At 64.6% G+C, this 19,672-nt stretch overlaps 1 protein-coding gene across 6 annotated transcripts in view; it reads right to left on the bottom strand.

Annotated features, from left to right (window-relative positions):
• The window catches only part of NACC2 (NACC family member 2), a 64,883-nt gene that overhangs the window by 10,201 nt on the left and 35,010 nt on the right, over nucleotides 1-19,672 (bottom strand). For 3 of the 6 annotated variants that reach the window (XM_044264546.1, XM_044264547.1, XM_044264548.1), the window contains exon 2: nucleotides 15,216-16,163. In XM_044264546.1, the coding sequence (XP_044120481.1) occupies nucleotides 15,216-16,101 (886 nt within the window). In that variant the 5' untranslated portion in view covers nucleotides 16,102-16,163. Of the gene's footprint in view, nucleotides 1-15,215; nucleotides 16,164-17,910; nucleotides 17,945-19,672 lie in introns of those variants that run through there. The other 3 variants (XM_044264551.1, XM_044264550.1, XM_044264549.1) reach the window with 3 other exon arrangements.

Below are 19,672 nucleotides of genomic sequence, written 5' to 3' on the forward strand. Positions count from 1 at the left end.
CCCCACCCCCTTCCCCATCAATGGCCCTGTTTTTAACCGGCTTCAGGACTGAGGGCTCCAAACATTTTGGCCCCGTGGAATGTGGAGAGGCACATGAAAGAGCAATTCGCTATTTGTACCGAGAGGGAGTAATCGCTCAGTGCGGGAACCATGAGTCACCGTCAACAGGGCCTGCACGGAAGGACCTGGAGCAGCAACTGGTCTGGACCAAAGGGGACAGTGACCAAGGACAGGCAAACAGTGCCCTCAGACCAAAGGACAGAGAGCTGTGACCAGACACAAGGATGGACCCTGCGGGGAACTCTGGGCACTGAGAAGGGCCCCAAGTGCTCCCAGACTCAGGGACACTGCAGAGTTCAGCCGAGGAAGGACGGGGCCTCGAGGACATTGCGCTGAAGGAGATGAGTCCAGCAGAGGACAGATCCCGCCAGACTCTGCCGCTGTGTGAGCCCAAGAGGGCTCAGACCCGCAGGGATGGACCGCAGGAGGGGAGATCCGTGTGTAACGGGGCGGAGTTCGGGTCAGGAACAGGAGAGTCCCGGAGACGGACGAGGGGACGACAGCAGAGCAGCACAAGCGCGCCCGCGGGCCCTGGACGGCGCACCGGACACCAGCGGGATGGGAACCCCAGTTTGTACGTCCTGGTCCAACAGCCACTCTCTTGGGAGACGAACAGTGACTGTAGGGACGTGGGCCCTCACCCTGCAGTGCACACGGTGACACCTGTCAGCTCAACCTCAGTACAACAGGGGCGGCGGGGGGACCAACCGAGGGCAGAGTGGGCGAGGCGGGCCCGGAGGGACCCCGGCAGGCTCCCCAGCTTCCTCTCCGGCACTTCCTCCCCCTCCCGTGGCTCCCTCACTGGGAATCTAGAAAATGTGCTGGGCCCTCTCCCCAAGCAAAGCACACGGATCCCACAGCCTGCGGGACGCCGGCGCGCCACAGGGCCCCAGGGGCCGACTCTGCTCCTGTCCCCAGGTGCACCTCAGCGATGGCATGGGGACCCCCCCACCACGGTCAGTGGCCACCTGCAGAGAATGGAGTGCCACTGAGGCTGGGCGGGCAGGGGGGGCCAGAGAAGGGGACTGCCACCCTATGAGAGCATACGCCGTTTGTGAAAATGGCAGAGGAAGGAAAGGGACCCCTGGTCTGTGATTATATGGGAAAATACAAATTAAAACCAAATGGAAAGAAAAACGCTAAATCACACTGTCCACCTCTCCCGACTGTAGTTGACTGTCACCAAGCCTGCGAGGTTCATGAGGGCAAGCAAGGGACCCCCGTCCACAGGCCCGAGTCAGACCCGCACAAACACACTCAGCTCACTTGTGACAAAGGGTCACTCCCCACGGCAGGGGAAGGGACAGCTGCTCCGACACGGGGTGCCCTGGAACGGGTCGTATGTGGGCAAATTGCAAAAGGAAACCACAAAACTACCCTCGATCTAAACCTCACACCTTACCTGAAAAAGAGTAAAAACAGGTCATGGACCTAAAATGTACAACACAAAAGTGCGAACGTTTTGGAAAAAAATCTCTGTGATCTTGGGTTCAGCTAAAAGCTCAGACACAACCCACAAAACAATCGATGGGTTAAAACCGACCAGATGAGGACAAAAACCTCCCATGTGGGAACGAGGTACAGATAAGCCCGCCCCCCAGGCCAGAAGGAGCAGTCCTCAGACCACATGCGACCCAGGGCTTGCCCTGAAAATCCAGTGCGAACTCTCAAAACTCAACGGCAAGAAGACGGATGGTTTGGTTTTTAAAATGGGCAAAAGATCTGAACAGACACTCGGCCAGAGATGGTCCAGATGGCCAATTAGCACATGAAAAGATGCTCCACGTCTTCAGCCGCTGGAAAGCGGCACATAAACCACACAGAGAGACCCTGCTTCACGCCTACGGAGCAGCGCAGCTCACGAACCCCGGGCGTGCCGGGGGGCGGTGCGAGGGTGCGGAGCAGCTGGGCACGGGGCCCCAGCCGGCGGGCGCGCACACGGGGACACAGGGGTACAGCTTCCCGGGAGCCAGCGGTCCCACCTGAGATACTCGCCCGGGAGAAACGAGATATGGAGACAGTCCACACAGACCCCCAGTAAGGGGCCTCACCCCGCTCCGCTCACCAGCGCGCCAGGCTGGAGACAGCCCGGGCCCCGCGGCGGCAGGCGGACACGGCCGAGCGCCCGCAGAGCGGGTCACTGTGCCACACGGACATCACGAAGACCACAGCACCGCGCAGGGGAGCCTCAAACTCGTCGGTGGGACGGAAGGGGCCAGTCTCCTACGGTCACACACCTGGTGTGTGGGACAGGGTCCCAAATGCAGGACTCTGGGGAGGGAGAACGGGCCAGTGACTGCAGGGGACAGCGCGGGGCCGGGGGACCGATGGCAGCCGCGCGGAGGCCGACGGAGCTGCTCTGCACAGTGAACACGCGCCACATGCCCCGTGCCCGCCCCGCCCTGTCCCCGCTCAGCCCCAGGCGGCCTCCCTGCTCTGCACCAATCAGACCCACAGCTCTGAAAGGAGCACCCGAGACCGGCAGCAGCGCCCCAGGACACGACCACATCAGCACCCCGGAAACAGGGCTGGCGGCGGTTCCCAAGGTGCACCTGGGCCTAGGGGGCTGGGGGTCATCACGGACGGCGCTCCTCCATGTGGAGAAGCCACGTCCCCCACCGATGGCAAGACCACCCCATCTTGTGGATGCTCAAGGGCAAGAACTCGGGGCATCTCAGAACCAGCAAACACGACACGCTGGTCACAGGTACGTCCGGCTGGGAAGGCCCAGAAGAAATAAACACAAGTGGGAACAGAGGTGAGGCCGGGAGTGGGGACAATGTGTCTGCAGATGCCAAGGGCCCCCAGGAGCGCAGACAGAGAGGGATGCGGCAGGCCTCTGGGTCCCCGTGCTCGGGAAGACACAGACACAGACAGCCACAGGGGAGGACGCAGCACTCAGACGGCTCCGCCCGGACAGCACCGGGTGCAGCCCCGAGCCATGTCCTCCTGCCGCAGCCTCCGCCCCTCTGGTTCCAGCTTGAACACCCAAAATGTCCTCTGGGCATCTTCCCGTCCAACTCAAACCTGCCGCAGCCACTGCCTGGGCCCAGACTCCACAAGCTCTGCTAGTCTTGTGTCCAGCACCTGGGTCTGGCCCTTGGGGACCCCATGAAGCCCCCGAATGGAGTCCCAGCAAAGCCAGGGGGCCTGTGTCACTGCCCATCTGACCAAACTCCTCCTGCCCGCCCCCCTCTGTCTGCTCCCAGGGCTCGTCCAGCGCCGGCCTCGAGATGCAAGCCGCCTCTCCGTCCCCCGTCCCCTGCACACGACCAGACAGGTCACGGCCTGGGACACCAGGCGACAGTGGTCACCGTGAAAACCCAGCAGGGCTCTGTGCCCGAGGAACGTATTTAGGTAAAGGGCATGTGCACGCTCTGTACAAAGACGAGACGCAGGCCTCCGGGAGACAGCGGGAGGCAGAGGGTGGGCTGGGAGAACGGCCTTCCGCGGTGTCGTCTCTGTTCACGATGACGGACGTACGTTAGCTATGCCAAAATAAATTGCGTTTATTTGATTTGATTTTTTTTTAAAAGACTTTATTTATCTGACATAGAAAGACAGCAAGAGAGGAAACACAAGCAGGGGAAGAGGGAGCAGGAGAAGCAGGCTTCCGCTGAGCAGGGAGCCCGATGTGGGACTCGATCGCAGGACCCTGTGATCATGACCTGAGCTGAAGGCAGATGCTTAACGGCGGAGCCCCCCAGGTACCCCCAAAATAAATGTGCTTAGGTGTGCCTGGGTGGCTCAGTAGGTTAAAGCCTCTGCCTTCGGCTCAGGTCATGATCTCAGGGTCCTGGGATCGAGCCCCGCATCAGGCTCTCTGCTCAGTGGGGAGCCTGCTTTAGGTTCCCCAGAGATGCCTGCCTGGCCATGGAGTGTCCCCCCAACATGATCAACTCCAGAAGCTGCATAAAAGTTGCTTAACTTTCAGGGCCAGGCCCCCTGAGCTGAGCGGTGAGCGGCCACGGGGCCGGGCAGCAGGGGCGTGGGGCCTGGAGCGTGCAGACTCGAGGTGCCCCCATCCGGGGGACCTCCTGGCTTTCCTTCAACTTCCTTCCACCACAAAGCAGCACATGGGGAGGCCAGATTCAGAAAAATGACCACCAAGAAACTAAGAAAAAATTAAGTCAAGAACGTGGTGTCCACATACAAGATAAACAGCCATCAGATCTTGGGGCCTGCCAGGAGGACGTGCTCTGGGGACCGCAGGCCTTCAGCCAAGACCCAGGACCGGTCACGGCGCCGGGCATCCTGCCAGCTCCCGCCAAGCCCCGGAGGATCCAGCAGACCCTCTCTGGAGCAGCCCCGGTGGGGGCTCCTGGACATTCTCACACATCGTCCGGCATTCAGTAAGAAATTACCAGGAACACGGGAAAATGAGGAATAAAACCCCAAGTTACAAAAAGATGTGAGATCAGAGCCCCTGGGGGTCCGCCCCAGACGAGAGCTCCGCACACGCGCAGGGAGCGCAGGGAGCGTGGGGACGTGACGGAGAACTGCACCGGAAAACCAGAGTCAGACCCTGGACGCAGGATCGGCGCCGGAGACGGAACAGGGCAGGGGACAAGATCTCCGACCTGGAAGACAAGCCAGATTGCAGCGGAGAAAGGGAAGGAAGAAGGAGGGTCCCAAGAAGGAGTCGAGGTGACACTGAACGTGGGGGAGTTATCAGTAATTACACGAAATGAAACCGGACCGGGCTAAAAAGGACTTGAAACTGGAAGTCTGTGAAGCCCGTGAAACGAAAGGACGAGGAGAGGCTGGAAGCCACAAGCAGACCCGCGGCATCCGCCCCGACAGCACACGCCAGCCGGAGAGTGCACAGGCCCTCCCAGCCGGCCGTCAGAGGACACGCGGGAGCGGCAGGACATCCACTTCCACGGGGAGAGGACAGCAACCGCGACGGAGTGCGCACGGTGTGCCCGGCCGGGACGGTTCACCAGGTTGCACGACGCCCTCGGGCTCCTCGTAGGGGCGTGGGGGGCGGACAGCCCACGGACGCCCGAGCAGAGAGCCGCCCTGAACACCCTCTGGCCGGGGCGAAGGGTGACCGGAAAGCCCGGCACGTGTCTGGGAGCCGAGCGCCGCACCCCGGCCGCCCACCCCGTGGGTCAGCTCAGGGGCACGGGGGGCGCGGTCTGTGCCATCGACAAGGGGAACACACTACCCAGAAGGTGGCCACACGGACCAGGGAGCACACGGCCCTCGGCGCACACGGTGGCGAGTCGGAGGAGCCGGTCGTCTCAACGTCTGCCTTCGGCACTGGGGAGACAACAGACAGCGGAACCCGGAAAGCGGAAGCAAACTGAAGTGACAACATACAGAAGGGTGAGAAATAGAGAAACAAAATCCCAGAATCTTTCTTTGAGAGAAAGAAAAGGAGAAAGGGCAGAAATTAACAGGGTTCAGGACGCGGGGCAGGAGCCTGCCGGACAGGGCTCGGCAAAGTTCCGACACAAAGGGGCCGTCGGGGCTGCATGGGTGTCGGCTGCGCTCAGGACGCGGCCCCTGCCAGGCTCCGACCAGAGCGGCCGCCCCTGCCCCGATTCACCAGCGGCCGGACGCAGGCCCCACACTTGCCCTCTCTGTCCGCCCGACGCCCCTTCCAGGAGTCGGACCCTGGGCAGCGCCGCATGCCCCCCAGCAGTCACCCGAAACAAGAAAAAAAAAAAAAAAAAAGAAAAGAAATCAGGAAGACAAATCGCGAGCTTCAACTGCAACGAGGCTGAACGGATTCCAGGAGTGCGAGGTTTTGGTTCTGTCTTGTTCAAATATGCAAGAGGGCTCCGTCCTCCGTCGCTCAGAGAAGTAGCAGAGGAGAAGAGGGGAACCACGGGACCGTTTCAATATTTAGAGACAAAGTTTTGGTTAAAATTTAACACTTAACAAAAAAAGAAGACAGAAACACTCTTCACCTAGGAAAAGAACGTCCTTCCTCTCCCAACGCGCACCGCAAGCGCCTGGAGCAAAGACCCCACTTAAAGACGAACTATGGCAGGTTGGAGAGGCCACGACCGAGCCCACGACCGAGCCGGAAGCCCCGGCCAGTCGAGCCGGGCAGAGAGGAAGCCGCACGGTGAGGAGCAGCAGCTGAGCCCTGGGGCGGCTGACGCCAGGGCCGCGCACACACAGTCCGGAAGAATCCGCAGGCAAGCGATCAGAATACGTAAGTGAGCTCAGGCCAGACTTTCTTCTTGTTCCTGGAACACTCGCAACAACCGATGACAAGACAGAAGAAACTTAAATACCAGGTAGATTCAAACAAAAAACGAGTTTCTAGGAATCAATCTCACAACGGGCGGGCAGAGACCACCACCACAGTCCCGAGAAAAGCCCGGGGTGGAGAGGAACAGCGAGCACCGCAGGGACCTGGGCGCGCCCCAGGCCTGGCCGGAGGCGACGGCTAACCCCGGCCGAGCCCCAGCAGACAGGCTGGGCGGCGTCTGACAACGCGATTCTAGAAGGCGTGTGTGTGAGAGAGAACACAGAGAGGAGGCAGGCCCGGTCACCGTAAGGAAGAGAACCAGGGACGGGGGACGCGCAGGGGGGACGCGCAGGGGGACACGTGGGGGGCAGGGGAGGGCACGGCCCGGGCTCACAGAGTGACACCGTGGGAGGTGGTGTCCCGCGGACCCGTGGCTGACCCGCTGGGGAGTCTGCTGGGGTAAGGGTCAGCGCTGGGCCCCGTCGCAGCCCATTAAAACCGCAATCCCAGACGTGCCAGACGCTAACGCCTTTCCTGCATTCGAATCCCGTCTATTAGGAGAACCGGCGCAAGGGGAGGCCAGGATGACCCCGGGACTGAACCGGATTTGAAGACACCGGCCAGAGGCCTGACCGCGTGGCTCTGAATCCAGGAATCCCAGCTCTGACGGCCTGGAATGCGGCACGGGCCCCGTGGCGGGGACTGTCGGCGAGCCAACCCCGGGCTGAGGAGCCAGACCACGGCCGCCGCCAGGAATCTCGGCATGCGCTAAACCTGCGGGGCAGGGAGCGGGTGATGGTCTTATCTTGCAAAGGGAAGAGCCTGGCTTCGCTGGCAGGGGTCACCTTTCCTGGCAGGGGTCATCCGTCACCACTGAGGAGCACACGCCATCGGGTGCCTCCTGAAGGCCACACCGGGAGGGACCCACGTAGCCTCCACGGAGCTCCACCGACACGCGCAACCCGAGCCCAGTCACAACCAAGACCCGTCAAACCCAAACAGGGGCTCTGCACAGTAGCTGAGCCGCGCTCCAGAGAGGCCAGTGTCCTGAGGGACAAGGGGCGAGAAACCGTCCCAGACTAAGAGGAGGGCGGAGAATGGCCACAAACACGCAGCGTGCTTCTGACCCAAGCTGGGGTCCAAGAACCTCCAGCTGCAGGGGGCGGAGGGGACCGCGGGGACACCTCGAGGACCGCCACTCGGAGGGTCCCTGCTCCACCGCTGGTGGGAGTGCGTGCTTCCGCGGGACATTGTGCTTGCTTGTCACAAGTGCTAGCCCGGGGGGCAGAGGGGCTGACTCTGGCAACGTGCTCTCGGGGGGTCAGAGACCCCACACCCTCTCCGGGTGCAGACGAAGGGGCGGCAGAGCGAACCCGGCACCTTCTGGCCCGCGAGCGCGTCCGAGCAGACGGCACGTATCGGGACGTTTCTGTGCATTTAAAATGATTTCAAATCTTAAAGTTATGGCTTTTTTTTTTTTTTTAAGGAGCAAAGAGGAACATCACAATATCTCGACGTGGAGAGAAAAGTCTTTTTTTAGACAAAACACAAAAACCAAATGATCATAAGGAAAAGGGGATAAACCTCTCGTGTCCGAGCAGAAGGTGGAGGCCGGGCGGGGACGGCTCCGCAACGGACCTGGGACAGGCAGAGTGAGGACAGGCAGCTCCCCCCATGAGAGGGGACGCTCCCGGCACAGGCCATCACACCCGCGGCCACCACAGATGCCGCTACAGGGTCCTGCTCGGTGCCACTGCCAGAGGTCGGGAACCACGAGCCGTGGGTGCCCCACACGGCGACATGCGCCAAGTCCCGGATCCACCGACAATGAGCAGACACGGGACCAACCCGGAAAGGTGGCCCCAAAAACCGGTGAAGAAATGACGCAGGACGGCGCGAGGGGTGGAGGCTTTAGTCCAGCGACGGAACCCGACCGCGATGCCGCCGGGTGGAGCCCAAGGAGGGGAACCGTGGGCAGCCGACCCAGGAGCGAAACGGAGCTGCCACGAAGACGGTGCCCGCGGAGACACAGCGACTTCCTGCGGTTTCCCAGGAGGAAAGCCGGGGGCCGGCGTCCACCACGGGCGAGTGCGAGCCGGGACGCCAGCCCAGACCCGCGCCCGGGGCAGGGGCACCCCCGCGCGTCCCACGCCAGCGAGGCCGACTGACGGAGGCGCCTCTCAGACCGACCCGCGAGTTTCTGGAACTCACCGCTGGTCCGGCGTCAGCGCCGTGAGAAACCTCACGGGAAATTCTTCAAGCGGGAGAAAAAACGGCACCAGATGGAAACTCGCGTCCACACAAAATAAATATGTGGGTAAGTACCAACCGGGTCTTCTCAGGCTGGTAGAGGGAAGCAGGCTCCCCGCCGAGCAGGGGGCCCGATCCCAGGACTCCGGGATCGTGACCTGAGCCAAAGGCAGAGGCTTCACCAACGGAGCCCCCCAGGCGCCCGGGGCTTTTTCTTGTATTGTAAGGATCTTTGAAAAGAAACTAGACATCCCGTGAAAGAGAAAACAGAACCTCACATTTTCTGCAAAAATTAACCCAGAATGACCCACGGAAGAAACGTAAAACCCAAAGCTGCCGAACGTGTAGAGGGAAACGGAGCGGAGAACCTTCGCGCTCTGTGAGTAACGACTTGAAGACAACGCGGGCACGATCTGTGGAGAAACAGCCGACGCCTGAACAGGGTGACAGCGAGAGGCCCCCGCGCCGCGGAAAACCCGTGTGTGACTCTGACCCGCCCCCCCACAACGTAGCAGCCGCTGCTGACCACCAGCCTGACGACAGCGCACGTCTGGGACCGGACGTGACTCTCCGCGTGACACGCTCTTCCCGTGACGTCAGCTGGAGGACAGAAAGTGCCGCCGAGGAAGACCGCGGGGACGAGAACATACGCACGGCGGCGGCCGCAGACCGTCTGCACGCGCGGGAGGGGTCCCGGCAGTTCAAAGCCGACTGTCCAGGGTCAACTGTCATTAATGGCTTGATTTCATCGACATTAAAAAAATGTCTGTTTTGTGTTTTCTTAAGATTTTGTATATTTGAGAGGCACAGCGAGAAAGAGGGAGCACAAGCAGGGGGGGCAGAGGGGGAAGGCGGCTTCCCGCTGGGCAGGGAGCCCGATGTGGGTCTCAATCCCAGGATCCCGGGATCATGCCCTGAGCCAAAGGCAGACGCTTCACCGACGGAGCCCCCGGGCGCCCTGAGAATGTGTTTCAGCAGAGACTGTGTCAAGGGGACGAACAAACACGAGTCCAGGAGAAAATGTCCGTGACTCACGCACCCCGCAGAGGCTTCCCCCGAATCCGTGAGGAACGCACAATTGCCACCGGGGCCCGGGGAGCCAAACAAGCGGGGAGAAGGGCCGAGGGTCAGGGCGCGGCGGCGGGCCGTTCGAGGGGGGCGGACACGTGAGAGGAAGCCGACATCAGACATCAGGGACACCAGCGCGGCCCAGCAGCCGCGGCTTTAAAACACGGCGAGCCCCGCGTCCGCGCGCACGCGGCCCGTCTGGCCACAGAGTGACCCACAGCACCGCGTCCCACGAGAGGGCAGCGTCCCCGAGTCACACGCACGCCGGCCACGCGACCGCCGCCTTACCGCGGGGGCCCAGGCCGCGGGACGGGAGCCTCCCGCACGGGCCAGCGTGGGAGCACGAGTGTGCACACGGCCTCGCTCTCCCTGCTGGGGACTAGAAGCCACGGACACGCCCCGTGACCGGTGAAGGAGCAGCCCGACCGCTGTGGCCGTGCGTTCACACGGCGCACGGGACACCCACGCGGTCCGGCCCCCCCAGGCCATCCCCAGGAGCACGCAGAGCAGGGGGGCAAGAGCTGGGGGAGCCGGGGTCCCTGGGGACCTGGTGAGGGTGGCGTAGGTTCCTCACCTATCATTACCCGTTACCCGCGGTCCAGACGCAGCTGCAGCCCCACGCGGGGCGCGCACTCCCAGCCCTGAGATCAAGAGTCGGCGGCTTCCCTCAAGACTGAGCCACCCAGGCGGCCCCGGACTTAGATTTTAAAACGGCCTAGAACCCGAAGTCGGCTGTCTCCGGCGGGCAGAGCGGCGCAGGGGGAGGCCGCTGCGTGGGAGCACGGGGAGCACGCGGCTGCACGGGGGCCCGGCCAGAGGGGACGGGAGCGCGGGGCGGCAGGAGGGGCGGCAGGAGGGGCGGCGGCGCGGAGGAAGCGGACCGGCCGAGGGGAGGCGTCCGAGGCACAGAGCGCGACAACAGTGGGGCCAAGAAGGAAACATGCAACCCGAAAGGCTCTGGCACAGGGGCGCCGGGAGGCGGCGGGGGAGCTTGAGCGTCTGAGTTACGATTTCGGCTCCGGTCATGATCTCGGGGTGGCGGGATCGAGCCCCACGGTGGGCTCTGCGCTCCGTGCAGAGTCCGCTTCTCCCTCTGTTCCCTTGCCTCCTCTCATGCACCCGCGCTTTCTCTCTCAAATAATGAACAAAATCGTAAACCACACCCAGGTGCGAGGAGGTGTCTGCAGCAGGATAACGGGAACAGGGCCACAAGGGCAGACTTGAAGCAGCTCCGTCGAAAGCCCGACCCCGTGGGCGTGAGGGCCTCGGATAAAAGACGGACCGTGGGACCCTGGGCCGCGTAGAAGGAGCTACAGCCCCACGTGGTCAAAGCCCAGGTCCGTATCCGGTGCCACAGTGACCGCGGGACCCGACTGCTCCCAGTCACCAGAACCGTGACGCTCACAGCCGGCCTGGGTATGCGTACAGCTGACTGAGCACCAGACGGGGGAGGGAACCGAGGGACGACCCTCACAGCACAGACGAGCCCCGCACGCACTCTGCCCAGACAGAAGCGGGAGGCTTCCCCTGACATTCTAGAACAGGCCGGCATGTCCGGACGGACAGAGGGCCGCTGGGAGGCCGCCGGGGCGGGCAGTGACCACGCTCTGCCACCACAGCCAAGACACGGACAGGCGCCTTTCACACCCACTGCACAGAGGTAGAATGAGGCCCCAGGAACAGAGGAGGAAACCCCAGGGTCCTCGGGCTGGAGGGTTACACATGACATATGACAGGGCTCTGTCCTGTCCCCGAGACAGGAGATCTGAGGACCGGGGAACCAGGGAGGCCACCGCCCGAGGCTCTCAGAGACAAGCCCCAGACTGCAGCTGGAGTGCACAGCCGAGCCCCCTGCCCTCAGGTCTGGCACCTCCCCTGCCGGGCTGGAGCACTGCCTTCACAGGGAGGGAACCCCGCCCCACCTGGAAACCCCCACCCCACCCCTGCATGGGCCCCACCCTCTCCAGACCAGCGACAAAAAGCCCCACTCCTCCCTGGGCCCTCCCAGCCTTGGGACTGAGCTCCAGCAGTGTGGACGCCCTGACCCAGGCCGGGAAGCAGGGACGGCGGCTTGGGGATGGGATTCGCAGAACAAACCTTGCCTTCCCCTTCTTTGCAAGACCCCCAAGCCGGAAGCGGGGCTACAGGTGGGTGTGGCCCCGACAGACAGGGGTCGGGGCGCAGGGATGGACACCCGCGGGATGGCACGGCACCAGCCTCATGGATGGCACTGAGCAGGGCCTGGTCCAGGACAAAGCACACACTCTGTCCTTCCGGAGTCCCAGGGGTCCCCTGCAGCTTCTGCTCCCGGCGGCAGAACCGGAACAGGTGTGTGTGTGCCACAAGCTAGGACCCCATCCTGTGTCCAGTGTCGGGCACACAGGCAGACCGCAGGGGAGCTGGCCAGGCCCCCGAGGGAGCAGAAGCAAGGCCGGGTCGGGCCGCTGCGCACCTCGGACAGCGACCCACAGGGATCCCCTCCGGGGAGCGAGCGGGGCCCAGTAGTAGTGCCTGGCTCGGGGCCTTTGTCTCGGACATCCGCAGGTGCAGAAGGGGCTGAGCCTGTGGCAGAAAGTGCCACGGGAGCCCTGACGGGGTTGGGGGGAGGGGCAGTGGTGCAGAAAGTGGCCCCTCCAGCCAGACCTACCCCACCCGCAGAGGTGGCAGAGGGACCCCCTCCATCTTCGGTGGGCTCACTCTCCCCACCCCTAAGCGTCACTCCCGCCCATCCTGCCTCAGGGTGACCCCCAGCCAAGATTAAATACTTGTTCAAGGTCTGTTCGCTGTCTCTCTCCCTGTCTGGGCCACCACTGCTCATGGCCCGTGGGTACACATGTGCCCCAGGAGCATGGCAAGGTGGGAGCAGACCCCGCACCTCTGTGCCCCACCACCGACCCCCACCGCCTAGAGGGGGCAGGCCTCTTCCACTCATTCCGCTGGCTCAAAGCTGGGGCAGGGGCTTCCTAGGCCCCCAGGAGACCCCACTCCAAGCCAGGGGCTGTGGAGAGACGGGAGGGAGCCTGACCTGCCCTACCGATGCCCCCTGCCCCTGCCCCTGCCCAGCACCCTCCTGGTCATGGTCACTCAGTCCTAAGAGTGTCCTTGGGGACTAGGTAAGTCAACTACGGTACCTCCGCCCCATGGACGAGAAGCCCAAGGGACACAGGCCCTGTGGGAACACAGCAGGACCAGTGGGGGATGCTCCCCTAACTTCATGTGTCATGTTTAAGTCCTTCACTTCCAGAACAAGAGGCTCAGGGCACGGAAGCTGGTCTTGACGAGGTGGAAGGTGGACACGGGGGCACCCCTGTGGGCTCCCACACCTTCCTGCATAGACGATGCTGGCCCAGAGACCCTGGGAGGTCGCCTGGGCCCAGCTCTCCCTGGACAAGTGGAGAAACGGGCTGGGAAGAGGGTCCCGCATGTCCGTATGTGGCACGGTGCACCTTGGAACATCCCGATGCCACCGGCTCAATGGCCCGCCCAACCCAAGTCCGGGCGCCAGACTGAGGGCAGTGGCTGCCCAGCCGCCCAAGGGGCTGGGAAGATGTCCCCCGACCCGACCAAGCTGGCACGCAGAGGGAGCCTGGGGTGCGGGCAGGCAGCCTCTGAGGGCAGGCCCCTCTCGCCGCCTGCTTGCCCCCACGGCCCCCTCCCCCACCGCCCTCTTCCCAGCTCACCCGGCGCCCGGCGATGCCAGCGACGTCACCGCCAATAACCTAGATTTTAACCAAGAAATCGCACTCCCCCCACTGCCCCACTTATGGTCTCACCGAGGAGAAAACCCAGACTGTAGCACCCGAGGCCGGCCCCAGGCTCTGCCCGCCGAGACCTGCTGTGCTCTCCCGTTTCCCATCCTACCTCTAACACCCCCAGGGAGAAGGCGGCAAGGGGATCCTTGGATGAGTGACCCCCTGCAGGTACACGGCCCAGGGCCAGGCCTGTGCCCCCGGCATCGTCTTGGGGGGAGGTTTCGGCGGATGCTGGTGGGAAAGCCAGGTCACGGTCAAGGCAGAGGAGCCATCCGGGCAGCTTGGCCTCCAATCCCCAGCCTGCCCTCCCATGGCCACCATGCCAGGCTTCCTTGGAAAACCCAAGCACAGAGGCAGGCCGCTGCAGTCCTGAGAAGGAGGCCCCAGACTCATTCCCGCAGTCCCAATACCTCACCCTCTCCCTCAGCACCCCACTCCGGCCAAGGCCCATGGCCACACTGGAGAGAGACGTCTGGAGACTGGGGTCCTCTCCTGGCTCCATGGTGGCCCACGGTGGGCCACTAGTGGACAGTCCCTGCCCCTGGACCCTTGGCAGATTCCGGCTCCCTCCGGCTGAGTCTGGGGCTCCACGCGGCCCTTCCCCAGCCCCCGGGGTGGCTGTCAGCAGTGGGCAGAGGGAACTACACATGGGACAAGGTTCCCAGAGGCCCCCCTAAGGCCCGAGCCCAGAGCCGGTACCCTGGTACCGGGACACCAAGCCCCTCCCTCTGCCACCCCAAGGAAGAACCTCGCCCAGATCAACGTGGTCTTTGCACTCCTGTCCTGTGGAAGCCACTTAACTACCACCACGTGCATTCAAATGAAGTCATGAGTCCTGTGGAAAACCCGTCCACCCACAGCCCCAAGGAGCGCAGGCGGGTGCCGGGCAGAGCCTCCCCGCTCCCTACAGTGCTGAGAGGGCGCCGGCTCGGCCAGACCACCCCGTCCTTGGCTGCTCTCGGGGAGAGGCCGTCCCAAGGTTCCTAGCGGGTAGGACTGGCCAGTTCCAGGCTGGACGTGGAGTAGATGGGGGCAGGGGGAAGCATCTGTCCCATCAGGGCACCAGGACGCAGGGCACCAGAGGGGAGGAAGTCAGCGCACTGTCCCTCGGGGCCCCAGCTCTGGGATGCCACTTCCCGCCAGCACCACGTGTCCACAGCCGATCCACTGGGCACGGGACCCGCATGCAAATGAGCAGGCAGCGGGCCCAGGCACACAGCCAGTTTTCGGGGAACACGGAAGGCAGGTGGACACCCGACCCGGGGCCCCAACTCCTGGACCCTCTGGCCAGCAGACCCCAGTCTCCAGGAACCGGGACGTAGTATGTAATTCCACGTCCAGTCAGGGCATCCCCAGTACACAGGTCCCCAGTGGGGGACCCCCCACAAATACCTTAAGGGGCCGCTCACTCAGTTCAACAAGCACTTTCCAGCCTGTCCCTTGGTGCTAGACCCTGGGAGGCGGCAGCACACAAGCTGGATACAGGGGAGTCTCTGACCTCCCTGAGTCCCAGGGAAGGGCTGAGGTCAAAGGTCAGGCAGACGGGGCCCCACTGGGTCACTAAGGCCTTAAGCAGGTGGGTCGCACAGTACCCCATGAGCCCTTGGGCAGGTCCCTGAGCCACTGAGGTCCTCACTGTCCTCTCGTGAGCCCCAGGCTGCAGCTTCCGGGGGGAGGTTTCGCCCAACGTCAGGCATCCGGTCCTCAGCCTCGGCTGGGGACTGTCCCCTGCACTCCCCTGGCACAGCAATCGCCCTGAGAGCTCACGGCCAGAGGTCAGCCCCACCTCGGTGCCCTCGCGGGGCCCAGAGGAGCACCCGCCCCCACTGGCGGGCAGTGGCGGGCGGGGCACGGGCCGGGCCCCCGCCATGCGTTACCTGCGTAGCTGCCGGTGGCCTTGATGTACATCTGGCCGAACTGCTCCTCTGCCATCGTGTCATAGGCCTCGTCGTCCTCCTCATCCTCCTCGTTGTGGTAAGAGGTGGGGCTGTCGGTGGTGGGCAGGCTGCTGGCCCCCGGGCTGGTCCGCTCTCCCTGGGAGTAGGGCACCTGCTGGATGCTGGGGATGAGGGTGGCCAGGCTGGGCACCCCGTAGTAGGACACCCGGGGCAGCTTGAGCGGGGCCGCGCCCACCGCCGTGGCACCCGCCGCCACCGTCGGGCCATCCCGGGGCCCCGTCTCCAGTGGGCGCTTGGGGGCCAGGCCCGGGCCGGCGGCCGGCGGCAGCTCCGTGGCTTCGTGCTTCACGCGGGTCAGCAGCGGGATGGGCACAGAGGGGGACACGACGTAGGGGGGTGCTGCGGGGGCAGCCGGCTGCAGCTGGGTGCAGGGGCTCTGGGGCTCCGAGCTGGCGTCCTCGATCATGGCGGTCTGCGAGTCACAGTGGGGCGAGCTCACCTTGAACATGAGGTCCGTGCCGCGCTCCACGATGTGCTGGATCTGCAGGAAGCCGGCCGTGTACATGACCACGAGCTGCTCGCTGGCCGCCATGGTCAGCCTGCCCGTGTAGCAGAAGGACAGGATCTGCTGGAAGCAGGCGGGCGGCACGGTGCCCGGCAGCTCGAAGGCGCTCTTGCTGTTGCCGCTGAACAGGTCCCGGAAGTAGAGGCTGCTGGCGGCCAGGACGGCCCGGTGGGCCTTGAAAGCCTGGCCTTTGACCACGATGGACACATCACAGTAGAGGCCCAGCAGGCGCTGCTCATTGAGGCAGCCGAGCACGGTGTTCCCGAAGTTGGGGATCTCGATGTGCAGCATCTGCGACATGGTGGGCAGGCGCTGGAGGGCTCGCCTCACACTCAGCGCGGGAGCGCCCGAGGGGGGCACATCTGCAGGGAGACAGGGCGCAGGGACACCCGGGTCAGGCTGCTGGACAGCCAGGGCTCACCCCAGCAGGCCCGCGATGCACACCTCCCCCCCGCCCCTCCTCCTCGCCTGCCCCAGGCCCTCCAGCAGGGCCCTCCCCAGCAGACAGACAGCCCAGGGGAAGTCCTGGGGCCAGAGCTCCTCACAGCGGGACCCTGGCTGGGCCAGCACCCCACGGGACTCAGAGCTGCACAGCCGCATTCCAGCGGCGGGGGGCCGTGGGGGGGGGACACCTTGTGCAGCTCCCAGAGCCCACCCCCAGGACAGCGCTAGAGCCCTCGGGCAGGAACGCCCCGTCTTAGCAGAAGTCAGGAACAAAAACGGAGGCCTGCACTCCAGGAGGACAGAGAGGACGGGAAGGACAGAGGACAGAACACAGAACAGGGCACAGCCCGCCGCGTTGGCTGGGAGGGCTGAGGGTGGCGGCCCCGTCTGCAAGCTCTTCTCCCCAGGAAAAAGTTAGCAGCAAAGGGCCCCACACAGCCCTTCCCCTGGGGGGGGCCGGAACCCAAACCAAGCCGGTCCTGCAAGGGGGTCTTTTGGTTTCCCTGGTTCGTTTTTCTCCTCTTCCCTTGGAGCTGCCGCACAGAGGGCCCTCAAGGGGGGAGTCCTGCTCCACTGGCTGAGAAGCCGGCCCCTCGTCCCCCTGTGAGGAGGGCCAGGGTGGGGCGCCCAGGGAAGTGAGCCGAAGCTTGAAGTCAGGCGCGCCCGCCACCACCGCCCCTCCCCCGGACCGGCTCCCCAAGCCACCAGCACCGCCAGGGACGCCAGGGACGCACCACAGCTGGACCACCACTGGGGAGCCTGGCGCAGCCCCACCTGCCCGCCCTCCCAGTCCCCCAGCTCCCCACGCCGGCCAATCCCTGCTGGCTCGATCCCAGCCCCAGGTGACTAAAGGGGTCAGGGGGAGACGGGGGAAGGACCGGCAAGGGCTCGCCGGGTGCCCCAGGGGCTGGGGACGGGGCTCTGGGAGGTTGATCTGATGCCGGATTCACGGGTGGGGGGGCTGGGGACGGCCGGCAGGGGGGAGGAGGCGCCGGCCGAACTCCGCACAGCGGCGCCCGCACAAAGGGCCGCTCTGTCCCGCGGGAGGAAAGTGCAGGCGGCCGCAGAGGCGCCCGGGGCCGGGGGAGGGCGGGCGGAGGGAGGGCGGAGCGCCCGGACCCCGGCGACAGGAGTTGGGCAGATGGGTGGCTGCTGGGGGAGGGCCCGCAGTGCCCCCGCCGCGGAGAAGTTGCCGGCCGGCCGTGCCACCGGCCCGCGGGGGAGACCTACCTTGGGCGGCAGCCGCCGGGGGCCCGGCACTGCCCGCTCAGCCTGGCAGGGGCAGGCTCGCCAGCTGCTCCGGGAATGCAGCAAACGGAGCGGGAGCCCTTGGGGTGGGGAGGGCGCGCGGAGCCGGGAGAGGAGGAGGAGGAGGAGGAGGAGGAGGAGGAGGAGGGAGGAGGGAGCAGGGCAGGGAGTCTGGGCGCTGGGCTCGGCGGCCGCAGCTCAGCTGCACCCAGCCCGGCTCCCGGGGCAGCGCACAGCATCTAAATGCAGAGGCCGGATGCAGACGGACATTCGGGCGGCTCTCCGGAATGAATACCGCCTTTGATTGGGGAGCCCAGTAAATGCCAGCTCCAGCCCCGGCTTTCAAAACAGTGAGGTGCTGGTGCCACAGGAATGCACGCTCCGGGTGTTGGTACAAGACAGACTTTGATGACTCACCGCAATGCAAACAAAGATGGCAGAAATACTGTACTGTACGCGGAGCGCTCCGCGGTGCCACGGCAACTGAGCGCCCAGATTTATGGTGCAGCTCTGCATGCGAATTACCCAGTCAGCCGCCGCTCTGCCATCCAGGACGGCCCGAGTGTCAAAGCATTTAAACTATTCCAAACAGTCTGCAGGGCTGGCAGAGCCACCAACTCCGCCAGGGCGGGCGGGGGCGGGGCGGACCGGGGGTGGGGGGGATGAGAGTGGGGGAGGGGGGCAGGACAACAAGGGGACCGGGCACAGGGGGACAGGGGACAAGAGGGAGGGGGGATGAGAGGGATGGAGGCAGGGGGACAGGGGACAAGTTGGGTAAGGAACAGGGGGACAGAGGGATGTCAGAATGAGGGGGACCAGGGGGTAGGGGCAGAAGGAGGGGGTGGGGTGGACAAGGAGATGAGGGGGATGGAGGGCTGGGAGGTAGGGGGACAAGGAGGATGGAAGGGGAGGGGGTGGACAAGGGGATGAGGGGACGGGGGACAAGGCGGACCAGAGAGTATTAGGGGACGAGGGGGCGGGTCAAACAGGGCAGGAGCTGGATGAGGGTAGGGACCCCAGGAGTGGGGGGGGTGAGAAAAGCAGCATGAGAAGATGAGAAAGGAGGTGAAGAAAAAGAAGTGGGAGAGGAGGCCCCGTGCCCCGCAGCGCCCCGCAGCGCCCCGTTCTACTCCCACCTCTCCCTGGGGTCCCCGGAGCAGCAGCCCCAAACAGGGCAGCCCAGCACCCCATCCTACTCACCCTGGAGTCACCCTGCCCCCCAAGCCCTGAGGCAGGTCTTGTCAAGACTTGTGAGTGCAGTTGGGCAGGGTGGGGGGGGTGGCCACAGACCGCACAGATGGGCAGGAACTAACCCCCCACCCCCCATCCCCCACAGGTGGGCAAAGTCACGTCGGTGACAGGATGGTGGGCAGCCCCCTGCCCCGGCTCCCAGGCCCCCTCTGGAGGATAGGGTACGCTGAGCGCGTTGGCTCTGCCACCCTGTTCGAGGCTCACACCACCTGCAACCCGCCCAGCCTCGGTTTCCCCTCTTGCCAACCGTGGCCCTGGGCAGAGCACAGGTCCCTACGGAGATGGGCAGGGACAAGGCTGGCAGTGGCTGCAGTCTGGCCCTCTGCAGCCCCTGGCCCGGGGAGGGGGGGCTGCCAGTCCGATACCCTGGTGGGCGCGGCCAGGAGGGGCCGGCAGGGGGGTGGTGGGCAGCAGCCCTCCCACAGGCGAGTGGCATCCGGAGAAAGAAAGGGCCATCTGGTGCCTCCCCATTCACACGCAGCGGGCTCAGCTTCCCAGAGCAGATAAAGCGGAAGGCAGCACAGGAAGAAATCCAGGTGTGGGGAAGCGCCCCCAGGGGCGGCTCCGGGCATCCCACAGGCACGGACTACCCTGGGGGGAGGGTGACAAGCCCTGGGATTGCAGCCTTGACAGAAATGGTCCCCGCTCAATGCTCTGGGGACCCGGGGGCCAGCCGGGGGACACGGGGGCCTAGCCCTCAGTCCCCCAAACCCCCCGCCCCGTGACGGAGCGAGTCCAAACCCCAGCCCCCACCCCCCGCCTCAACCTAGAGAGAAGTCCGGCGGCTGGGCGGGCTTCAGGCCACACGGTCCTCACAGCCTGGTCCCCACTGCCCCGGTCCTGGGGGATGGCCATTCGGCTACCCTGGGCACCAACAGCCCCGAGCGGGCTTTCACATGGACACTCGAGTCTGCACAACCCCAGGTGG

Source organism: Neovison vison, chromosome 9 (assembly GCF_020171115.1).
Source record: "Neovison vison isolate M4711 chromosome 9, ASM_NN_V1, whole genome shotgun sequence".
In the NCBI taxonomy this organism is placed as follows: domain Eukaryota; kingdom Metazoa; phylum Chordata; class Mammalia; order Carnivora; family Mustelidae; genus Neogale; species Neogale vison.